The sequence below is a fragment of the Malus sylvestris genome, chromosome 6 (assembly GCF_916048215.2).
Source record: "Malus sylvestris chromosome 6, drMalSylv7.2, whole genome shotgun sequence".
NCBI lineage: Eukaryota > Viridiplantae > Streptophyta > Magnoliopsida > Rosales > Rosaceae > Malus > Malus sylvestris.
The window spans coordinates 21,651,716-21,663,942 of NC_062265.1; the positions used below are offsets into that span (position 1 = coordinate 21,651,716).

Genomic DNA, 12,227 nt, shown 5'->3' on the forward strand with positions numbered 1-12,227 from the left:
AGAGGAGTGTCCTGTGTGTGGTCCAACCAAAACATCACAATCCCATGTTTTTTTTTTCTTTAGTCCCTAACCAGACAAAATACATACAACCTTTAATCCAACATAATTTTTTTTTCCCAAAACTTAGGAAAATATGCATTATTCATCACATGTCACACACATACCTTAGCAACAGTCAAGGGTACTTTCGTCATTTCATGATCGATAAATAAAATCTCGGGATGGGCTGTGACATGATTTGCCAATTCTAATGGTTTGGCTTGAAATTGTGATATTTTCTTGGCCGACGATGGTTACGGCTGGGAATTTATGATAATTGGTTTGCCAATGATGAATATGGCAATGATGGTAAATAGTTTACTAATGATTGTGATTATGATGCTAGTATTTATCTAACCAGTGGTAGATGTGGTTGACAATCTAGTATTTATTTAGGCCTTGAGGATTATGGCTTGATGCTTGGTATTATTTTGCCAATGTGTATGGCTAGATTTTCCGATATTTATTCTACCAATTAGCGTGGTAGGAAACATGAGATTGGGGTTATGATTTTATTCACTATAGGAATGATGGAATTAGCGTTAATTACTTTTTAGTTATTCGAGGGTAGAAATCTCAAGGATGAGATTTATTTTAATGGGCTCGAATGTAATACCTTGAAAATTTTTAAACTATGTGGCTAGGTGAATTTTTTTTTTGACAAGTGGAAATGACAGAAATGCCCTAATGGGGAGGTTAAACGTAATTTTTTGAGGATGTATTTTATCCTCATGTATTTTGTTATATTTCTTGACATATTTGGATAGAGTTCGATCCTACGATTGCGTAGGCGAAAACCGTTCATGAAACGGAATTATAACGAAAGAGTTATTAACGTTTAAAACGAGGGTTGTATTTGTAATTTTTGCTTCATCTTAAAGGATCTAGATTTTTAGCCATTATCTGTGATGACACGTGGATGGCTTAGATTAAAAGAAAAGAAGAGAAAGGAAGAAAAGAGAGTGGTGGATAGGGATTTTTTGCCCAATGAGGAAGAGGGAAATGAGAGACGGGAGAAAAGAAAAGAAAGGGAAACTGGGTCTCCCTTAACCCGCGTGACCCGACCCAAATAACAAAATCCCGACGCCAATTCCAGCGTCCTCCCTGCGAATTAGGCTTCGCCACCACCCCTAAACAACTCCTAGTCATCCTAGCATCCATTTCCACCCAACATTGAAGACGGTGGGTCACAATTTCACGAAGAACAAACCCCGTTCTCTCTGGTGAATCCAAGGGCACCCACGGCGGTTTCTGCCGTTTCTGAAGCTACCACCATGGACCACCACCATGAGTTGACTTCTCTTGAACCCAGGAATATTTCCCAAGCTTTGGTTAGGGCAGCGGAGCACCGATGGTGGAGGATCAAGGCCACTCAATTTTCTAGGGTTCCGATAGGTTTTGAGTGAAATTGGAGCTTTTTCCGGCCAAATTGGACTTGGCCGCAGGTATAAAGTTTGTTCTACTATTTGAGATCTTCATTTCTGTAAATTTTGAGAATTTTTAGAAATAGTTGGAATTTTCCGGCAAGTCGGGACGGCGAGTGGCCAGAGGGCCGTCAATGCTATATTTAGGCTAATTCGATGTCTTGAATTTAGGTTTGATATTCTTATGACATAGGTTGATCGTTTGAACCTAAATTCACTACGATATCATTCCTGATCAAATTGTGAAACGACGATTTGACTGTTGGATTGTCACCAAACTTTGATACATTGAAATATGTAATATTTGAGGACCTTAGGAACTTACAGATCGGGAATCCGACATATGGATCTTCCCGAATTGGATTTGTAATTTCATAAAATAAAACATCGACCACCACTTGATGTTGTGATTGGCGGAGATCCGACCATTGGATCGAAATGAAATTTTAGTATGTTGATCTAGAAGTGAAATGTGAATTACGAATGACTTGATCTCTTAGTGGCGTATGTAGGCAGTCTAACGAGAAGTTTAGATGCAACCATAATGAAATACCTAAGATTTTTCTTTTAGTGAAATTTTGGCTAAGAAAATAATTTTGGGCCTATCTTAGTAATTAGCTTCCGAATTAGAAATTTCGGGTTGTTACACAACATGTCATTCTATTTTGTAATTTAAGTGTTCCAATACAATGTTGTATTTTTTTAAGTACAAGTGGACAATTATTTATAAGGAAAACTAATGAAAATAGCTTGAAAACCTTGAGTTTTAATGATAAGGACAAAATAAAGGGTAAAGTGAATAGTACCATGATTGACTTTTTAATGTAAAAATATGATTTTTCGTTAAAATGAACAGTATCAATAGCTTTTCATTAAAGTTCCCATTATTTATATGGTAAAAATAAAACTACCTAGACCCCCACCTAGGCCCTGCCTAGGCTCCGTCTAAACGTTTAGCCGCTAGATGCTTGTCCGCCGCCTGACTAATGCCTAGCACCTTTTGAAACCTTGCGTGTAACACATTCAAACGAACCGTAACCACATCCGAATAGAAGTTCATAACATAACAAATATCAATTTACATAAAATAAATAAACAAACGTACATATATAACACATAAATATGTACATGTATAATATACTTGTGGTGGTGTTATTGTATGGCCCCCGGAGATAATTGAGTACTTTTAACTTTCTTCCTTCTCTGCTACAAAGCTTTGTCTGCTTCTCTCTTTTCTCTGTCTAATGCTGCGCTCCGCGTACATGTCTTTTCCCTGAGATTCCGAACAAACCGCGTTCCACGACCAATTCACCCTCTTTTCACAAAAAAATAGAAGAAAACAAAACTCACTCAACACTCTCCTCACCTCTGCATTTTTACAACTCTTATAAACACCACAACCTCCCCCCACTCATTTTTAAATTATATACAACTGTTTCTGTTTGTTAATTATCATTCTGTTTTATTCATCAATGAGGGCTGTTCCGAGGCACGAGCGCCGATGGGCCTCGGACTCCGTCCCCATGAGATCGACGGTCAGCACCGGATCATCATCTCCGGCAATGACCGATGACTCCAACTCTGGGGATCAGGAGTTCGTCGAGGTAACTCTCGACTTACAAGATGACAACACGATTGTCCTCCGCAGCGTCGAGCCTGCCACCGTCATTCACATCGACGAACTCGCCACTGCTGGAAATGAAACTCCGACGTCGGCGTTGGCTTCGGCTTCTCAGTCGCCATCCACGATACGGCGAAGCTCGTCCAACAATCGGATACGGCAGTTTTCTCAGGAGCTCAAAGCCGAGGCCGTAGCGAAAGCGAAGCAATTTTCTCAAGAGCTCAAAGCCGAGCTGAGGAGGTTTTCGTGGAACCAAAGCCACGGCTCGAGAGTTCTCTCCGCTTCGACTTCTCAAAATGCATCGGTCGGTGGTGGCGGAGGCGGTGCGTTTGACTCGGCGCTGGCCGCTCGTGCTCTCAGGCGGCAGCGAGCGCAGCTTGATCGCACTCGCTCCGGCGCTCAGAAAGCGCTTCGGGGGTTAAGGTTCATCAGTAACTGCAAGAGTTCGAAGACCAATGGCGTCGATGCTTGGAACGAAGTAGAGGCCAATTTCAACAAGCTCGCCAAGGACGGTCACCTCCATCGCGCCCATTTCGGTCAATGCATCGGTACTACTGTTACTAAAACTACAATTTATCTTCACATTATGTATGCAAGAAAGATTTTTGTAAAATGATATTTCGGGTTTCAAATGATAAACGATAAAAAATGCTCGCGCAGTTTGCTGCAGTCAATAGTATTATGTTTATTTTCATACACTATTGATTTTTGTGTGTTTGTTGTTTTGTTTGATTTTGTTTTTGAAGGAATGAGAGATTCCAAGGAATTTGCGTTGGAGTTGTTTGATGCGTTGGGTCGTAGACGACGAATGAAGGTTGAGAAAATCAGCAAGGACGAGCTCTATGAGTTTTGGTCCCAAATTTCCGATCAAAGTTTCGATTCGAGACTCCAGATCTTTTTCGACATGTACGCAGTAATTCATAAATTATCTAATTACCTTTTGACAAAAAAAAGAAATTTTTTTTATCTAATTACAATCATTGCTCATTAATTGTTTGCTCAACCTTAATTGTATATTCATGTAAAGCAAACACTTGGACAAATAATGCCAAATCGTCATGTCGTATTGCACTTTTTCTGAAGTATTTAAACTTAAATGGAAATATTTTAATTCATAATTTATATATTCCAACAGGGTGGACAAGAACGATGATGGTCGAATTACAGAAGAAGAAGTTAAAGAGGTATTTTAATTATATTGATCAAAGGATTTTATTTTTATTTTATTATATTTTTTCTAATCAACTTTGAACATGCTTACGCAACCACGTTAAATTAATAATATAAATGATGTTCATGAACTTGCCTAACTCTGCGCCGACCAAACTCAATCGTCCATGAAATTTGATCTCCCTAATCTAATCGTACAAGTAATGCATGAGCTTCTTGGGGGGTTTCATATTTTCATGGTCAACATGGTGTCATTTGTTTTATTATAATTCATGGTAGGCAGGATTGGGTGACCATAAATCAATGAAAATTTCCAAAACTAACTACCACACTTAAATTATAAAATAAAAATAAAAAACTTAATAATTGAGTTAATTGAAACGTCTCTTTTTTCTTGGTTCGTAAGCATCTTTATTCATTTGTAGTTGACATATGACACCTCAAATTCTCAGATTTTACCAAATTTTTGGGAATGGTCTAACGGAGTTTTAACGTAACACTCCCTGTACTGTTCATTTTTAACAGAAAATCATAATTTTACATTTCTTTAGTACTATTCACTACACCTTTATTTGTCATTTTTTATTAAAACTAATTTTTTTTAGACTTTTCATTAATTTTCCTATGGTCCTCTAATTGTTTTCAGTGGGGTTGGTGAGGGCTTTGTAGTCAATATATGGTAGTAAGTATTTCGGTCGTTGTTTGGAAATTTCCTTTTTTGTTTGGATAGTTTTAGCTAATGTGAACTATAAATTTCCTTTTTTGTTCGGATAGTTTTAGCTAATGTGAACTATAAACTCAGTGTTTGCTGGAAAAAATTATAATTAAATTCTTATTTAATTTCTTGTAAAAAAGAATTATTATTTTATTTATTTTATTTCGAATGGTTTAGATCATCATGTTGAGTGCTTCTGCAAACAAGCTATCAAGATTGAAGGAACAAGCAGAGGAATATGCAGCTCTGATCATGGAAGAGTTGGATCCTGAAAGACTTGGCTACATCGAGGTAGGTCCCAATTGCCACAACTTTTAGTTACACAACCCTTTTATATATTTCTATGTATGTATTTATATATATATACACAACCCTTTTATATATGTATATATGTATTTATATATACACAACCCTTTTATATATTTCTCACTGGCCATAAGATAAGCATATGGATGATTAAATATCCAAATCTTGGAGTCCGTCATTGTTTGTAGTAGACTTTTTACTTTTAATGAAAAATGATTTATTAATGATAAAGAAAACTAGAACTGGTAGGAAATTTTGTTTAAATAGTCTTGGGCAATCCAACTACACATTCTTGAGGCATGGACTTTTATAATTTAATTTGCAAATTAGTTTTCCAAGTAATTAGTTGGGTTTACATGTCAAATAAGGCATTGACACAGTTAAAAGTAAGATGCATGCTTAAATTTCACCAACCAGAATTCCAGTTAATTATCAGATTTCCTTGTTTTATTGACAAACTTATTGACAAACATTTGGGATGGTTGAACCATTTTTTTCGTTACTGTTGACTTAATTATCAGATTTCCTTTTTTTCTCATTCCTTACTTATCTTGCCTGAATTTAATTATGTACCTGCTACTAAGTGTTTTGAGACATGATCTTTTTTTCTATGAAAAAAAATTGCATCAATAAGGTCGAAGAATAGTGGATGAATTATTCCAAAGGAAAAGCTAGTGAAATTTTTTCTTAAGCTGGTAGTTATATAGGTCATCATCCTTGCATCTTTTCCATTCTCAAAAGCCTTTCATGACTGTTTCAAACAATTTTCTTCTATCTATATATGAAAATAGTGTTTTATTTTTATTTACATCTTAAGTGCAGAGAAATATTAATTAAACTAAACTTAGTGGAGATGTTCGAACGATTGGAAGAGATGTGACTAACTATTACACATCATATCTTGTGAGGGTACTATCGTAATTTAATCATACACACGGAAAAACATCTTCACCTACTACACTTTGGCGAGTGCTATTCTGACGTACACATATAGTTGTGTGAGGATACTGTACGGATTAGGATCCATATGATCCTTTAATCGTATCCGTTTATCGTGAATTGTGCGATCAGTTTTCGTCATGTATTATTTGTATTTTATTTTAAATAAAATTTTTAAAATGATTTTTGACCATACAATATACAATAAATTGACAAAATTAAAGAATTCTCAGGATTCTCACCTCATCCTCCCACGTGGACCTTCTACTTCTACGCTTAATTCTCACCCAAACACGTAGGCACGCGTGCAGAGTTATGAGTTGACATCATGCAGATTTCTTGAAATCTTTCCTGCATTGCATGGTAGTCATCTTCATTCTCTGACAAGTTTGTCCAAAGTGGGTGTTACTAGTGTAGTTGAATATGATTTTACTCTTGAACTGCGTTTTGGATTCAAACCTTTTTTTTTTGTCTTAAAAAAAAAATGTGAAGATTTTGTTGTTAATAATGCGGATGATGAGGACGGCGATAAAATGTTGATGCAGTTATGGCAATTGGAGACGCTTCTACTACAAAAAGACACGTACTTAAACTACAGCCAAGCACTCAGTTACACGAGCCAAGCACTGAGCCAGAACCTCCAAGGGCTGAGAAGTAGGAGTCCAATACGCAGAATGAGCACCAAATTACTCTATTACTTTCAGGAAAACTGGAAGAGAATCTGGGTTTTGACATTGTGGGTTAGCATTATGATTGCGCTCTTCACATGGAAATTCATCCAGTACAAGAGGAAAAGTTCTTTTCAGATAATGGGTTATTGCCTTCTCACGGCCAAAGGTGCTGCCGAGACCTTGAAATTCAACATGGCTCTTGTTCTGTTGCCTGTTTGTAGAAACACCATCACTTGGCTCAGGTCCACCAGGCTTGGCTTCTTTGTGCCTTTTGACGACAACATCAACTTCCACAAGGTAACACGTGCATAACACACTCATTATACGAAAATATTAGCTAACTTGGTCCCACTTATCTTCGGACACATTTAGAAAATATTAGCAAATTTTTTTAGTATAATTATACGGAAATTTAGAATTTTGGGGCCAATAACACATTTATTAACCATTTCTTTAGTATAGTTATACGAAAGTTTGGAATTTTGTAAGCCAGTGATGACATGATCTCACATGGACAGCCGCCGGTCTATGTATATCTTCGCCCTGCATCTAGGGCAAACTTTATAATATTTAGTGCCAACGCAAGGGTATACTTTAGCCCTTGGAAAGCACTAGTTTCATCTAGAGACTATAGGCAGCAGAAGTTGACAAAATAAATAGCATTCTATACCTTTCTTTTGTTAGGGCAAAGGAAAGGAGAAAACCATTTAGTGGGTGGGAACCAGAAACGCATTGACTTAATTTGGGAAAAGTAACCAGGCAACCCACATGTTTAGGATATATAAGGTTCAACTTTTTTCTTTTCTTTTTTTTGAAAAATAAGGTTAAAGTATTACTACTGTATTTATACTTGATTCGTAGATATCTTTCTTCAATAAAAATAAAGGGAATAGGTATCAAATCACATGTCACCGAAAAAGAAATATAAAGAGGTATCACCGTCCTATGAGCACTGGTAGATCCTAATTGCTGTTGAGGTGCCAAAACTAATATAGTAGAAATATTAATTTAAATTTGTTTGTAGGTTAACATAGTTCTATGTGAATGAGGATCTTCTCCGGATCCTCAAATTGTGTCCGTTTATCGTATATCATGCAGTCATAATCATTTTAAATATTTTTATTTTAAATTAAATATGAATAGTATTCGATGAAAACTGACCACACGATATACGATAAATGGATACGATTTAAGGATATTCATAATCCTCACAAAGAGGCTCCAGAAAGGATCCTCCTGGGTTCTATTTTTAGGGTTTAGGTGAGGGGAACTCACTTGACTACATCTGGTTGACGTAATTATAGATGATTTCCTCTGTGCACTTTGATTTCTCTACAATATAATCGTAAATGCAATGTGCCTCATTGTGACTTAGAAACTTTTTTTTATGTACAAAGGCTTGGCAAAGATTCTTGAAGTAGCATCACATGACACATCCAAGTGAGATTGTTCAATGCTAGAGTGCCAAATTACTTGATTTGTAGAGGTCCCGAATTTATTTATTAATTAATCTTGTTAACTGAATCCCCGGTTGATTAAACTCAATTCTCACCTTCTGAAACGGATAATACTATGTGCCATCCGCTAAAATGTGCTTTCCTTTGAGAACCTTTGCAGACAATTGCTGCAGCCATCGTAGTTGGTGTCATTCTCCATGCTGGGAACCATCTTGCTTGTGATTTTCCGAGGCTTATAAAGGTTCCCGAATCAGACTACGAGAAATATTTGCATCATGACTTTGGAAAGCATAAACCCACCTACCTAGATTTGGTTAAAGGGGCAGAGGGGGTGACTGGAATTATAATGGTGATATGCATGATTATTGCTTTCACACTCGCTACACGGTGGTTCAGGCGGAGCCTCATTAAGCTTCCCAAGCCCTTCAATAGGCTCACCGGCTTCAATGCCTTCTGGTATTCACATCACTTATTTGTTATTGTCTACATCTTGCTCATTATCCATGGCGTTTTCCTCTATCTCGAGCACACATGGTACCTAAAGACGGTAATTATTTGATATCCTTGTATTGATTAGAAATATATCTTTAATTTGGGTTGTTAACATTGTTTAAGTTTCTCAATAAAGAGTGTTATATTCATGCCTTCAGACTTGGATGTATCTTTGTGTTCCTGTTTTACTATATGCTGGAGAAAGGATCTTGAGAATCTTTCGGTCCGGCTCATATATTGTCCGTCTTCTGAAGGTGAACATGTACACTAGCGCATTAATACAACTTCTATTGTTAGGAAACTATAATATATATATATATATAAGGCTGCTTGCTAGTAAGTTGCAATTATGAGTTATTTGATTAGATATTAATTCTGAACCTGCAGGTTGCTATTTATCCTGGAAACGTTCTCACATTGCAAATGTCTAAGCCACAACAGTTTAAGTACAAGAGTGGTCAGTACATGTTTGTACAGTGCCCAGCAGTTTCTCCGTTTGAGTGGTAAGTCACCATGGTGATACCAATTTCCGAAAAACACTCAATTTTAGTCCCCTGCCTCTAATTATTGTATGGATGTTGTTTCTGATTTGCTCATCCCGAGTGCTAATTTGTTAAAATATTTATGTCAGGCATCCATTTTCGATTACATCTGCTCCAGGTGATGACTATCTTAGTGTTCACATTCGTCAGCTTGGTGACTGGACACAAGAGCTTAAGAGAGTCTTCTCAGAAGCTTGCGAGCCTCCCTTAGCTGGGAAGAGTGGCCTTCTAAGGGCTGATGAGACAACCAAGACAAGGTGTATATCATGAAATTATTAGTATTTTGATCTCAATTTTAGTAAGATATTTAAACACAAGTTTTCTGGACACCAGTTTGCCCAAGCTTTTAATAGATGGGCCTTACGGTGCCCCAGCACAAGACTACCGGAAATATGATGTCCTTCTGCTTGTTGGTCTTGGAATCGGTGCAACGCCATTCATCAGTATTTTGAAAGATTTGCTCAACAATATTGTCAAGATGGAAGAGCAGGCAGTAAGTATATGTATAACTTGTGCAGCCATTCTGCTTATTGTGACTGCTACTTCACTATCCCAATGTTATCATCTAAATATGTGTTTCTTGGTCACCAAGTCCTTTGCATCAATGAGGACTCACAAATCTACTTTCTTCTTTTCAGGATTCCGTTTCAGATTTCAGTCGAACATCAGACCTAAGTTCTGGAAGTATAGGTTCTCCCAATCACAACAAGGTTTATCCGAAACGAAAAAAGCCTCTGAAGACCACCAATGCCTACTTTTATTGGGTAACGAGGGAGCAAGGGTCATTTGATTGGTTCAAGGGAGTGATGAATGAAGTTGCGGAGTTTGATCAAAGGGTAATTAGACATGTTCCCGTGGAATTGATTGCGTATATAGATAGATGACCATAATTAAGTTACTTATAACTTTGTCATGACTTTTTTATTTACTTTTAGGGTGTCATTGAGATGCACAACTACTTGACTAGTGTGTACGAGGAAGGCGATGCTCGATCAACACTTATCACCATGGTTCAAGCTCTCAACCATGCTAAGAATGGGGTGGATATTGTGTCTGGCACAAGGGTAAGATATTTGATCTCTTTCATTCTATAGCATCTCATGAATGTTAACCTTTCAAGCATTGGTTTTTACACCACAGAATTTTTGTGGCAATGAATCTGCAACCAATGCCTTAATTTGTCATTTTCTTTTTCTTCCAATACATAAACTTGGGAATTTTTTCTTTACATATGATTCACTCGGGATGTTGAGCCACCGAAACTGAGTGGACAAATGGTCCATTGTGCTTCTCTCTTCCTTCATAAATAAGATACCAGTTATATCCGTGGTACTTTATCATTACTCCTTTTTGGGTATAGCGTCGAGGTGGCGAGCACTTCCTCCGGTCGGACTCGTTGATCGTGAAAATAACTTTACTTACTACTCTTCATTCTTATACTTAGGTGCGGACCCATTTTGCAAGGCCTAATTGGAAGAAAGTTTTCTCAAAAACTTCCTCCAAACACTGTAATGCAAGGATAGGTAAGTCAATATTCTTAAACCTATAAGCAGAATTCGCTTGCTTTCTCCAAATACTGTTACTAATTAACCGTGTTGAAATATTTGAGCAGGGGTATTCTATTGTGGAGCACCAGTTTTGGCCAAAGAACTCAGCCAGCTTTGCTATGAGTTCAATCAAAAAGGTTCAACCAAGTTCGAATTCCACAAGGAACACTTTTAGAACACTCTTGGGAAATACTTATATATATACCATGACCTTTAGCTTCTCCTTTAAAATCCATATCCCTTCCTAACACCTTCGTTCACTTTCAGAGTAAGAAATTTTGCAATAATCTTAGATCAATAAAAATAAGAAACTGAATTTTGTACAGTCTTGGTAGAAAAAAGAAAAGAAAGACAATTGAAGTGCATATATATACATATTTATACAAAATAATCTCAATTTAGTATTTAGCCATATAAATTAAAGAAAAGAAGCATAACCAGAAGAAATATTCTGGTTAGTGAGGGAACTATGAAAAATTTGGATGCTGCTTTGTGCCTGCATTGTACACACGGCAAGATATTGGTGGTGAGATGTAGAAGTTGACCTAAAACGTCATTGTTGGGGAGCTAGTAGAGCTTGAGTGCGATACAGCTTCATGGAAAAGTTGACCAAATTGCTAATGATTTGATGACTTGGATGAGGGGTTAATGGAAGAAGACATTCATAGGTGGGTAGAAGAAGACAGTTTGGAAAAAGGAGAAATTACTAGAAGAAGGTTCTTTTTGTGGACTATGGAGGTGGTGGGTGTGAGATGCCTTTGTCTGTTGGGGTGATTGATCTCCTCCTTTTGTGAAGTGGGCACAGGAATGTCCTTCTAGAATGTGGTTGATGTAGTTGCCATGCAGGCTGAAGGACCACATGCAGATGCAGTGCTGTTACTTTTTAAGTTACTTTGCAGTAATAGAATTTTTCCAGTAAATTGGGATCATACTTCATGTTTTATTTTTTTCATTGAAACATAAGTGGAATTGTCTTTGGAAGATTTTGGAATCCAGCGTGAAGTACTGAATTAGTGGCCATTATTCTTTATTGGGTGGTGCTATCCAGACACCCCATTTTATATTTCACACACCTCTCAATTTTCAGGACACAGGATTAATGAATTAAAGATCAACACGGGTGTGTGAGAGGTAAAAATAACTGTGTAAATAGTATCACCTTTTCCTATTAATCTCATTTATTTTGGTCATTATAATTAACTTTTATATGCCACTTAGTACTATGGTTTAGTGGTATTCCTCTTCACTTGTAAGTGAGAGGTCTTAGGTTCGATTCTCGCTAAAGGCCAGTTGAACCACATTAT

The 12,227-nt window shown here is 37.0% G+C and overlaps 1 protein-coding gene across 2 annotated transcripts; it reads left to right on the top strand.

Annotated features, from left to right (window-relative positions):
* The first annotated feature begins 2,615 nt into the window (after nt 1-2,615).
* Nucleotides 2,616-11,943, top strand: LOC126626512 (respiratory burst oxidase homolog protein A-like). 2 transcript variants are annotated; one of them, XM_050295864.1, is made up of 14 exons: nt 2,616-3,632; nt 3,831-3,990; nt 4,220-4,268; nt 5,147-5,260; nt 6,760-7,182; nt 8,503-8,889; nt 8,993-9,088; nt 9,222-9,337; nt 9,466-9,633; nt 9,710-9,869; nt 10,015-10,212; nt 10,312-10,440; nt 10,821-10,899; nt 10,989-11,943. In XM_050295864.1, exons 1-14 carry the CDS (start codon nt 2,936-2,938, stop codon nt 11,096-11,098), a joined length of 2,886 nt encoding a protein of 961 aa, XP_050151821.1. In that variant the 5' UTR covers nt 2,616-2,935; the 3' UTR covers nt 11,099-11,943. The 2 variants fall into 2 exon arrangements, with proteins under 2 accessions (XP_050151821.1, XP_050151823.1); XM_050295866.1 differs by lacking the exon at nt 8,993-9,088.
* The last annotated feature ends 284 nt before the right edge of the window (nt 11,944-12,227 follow it).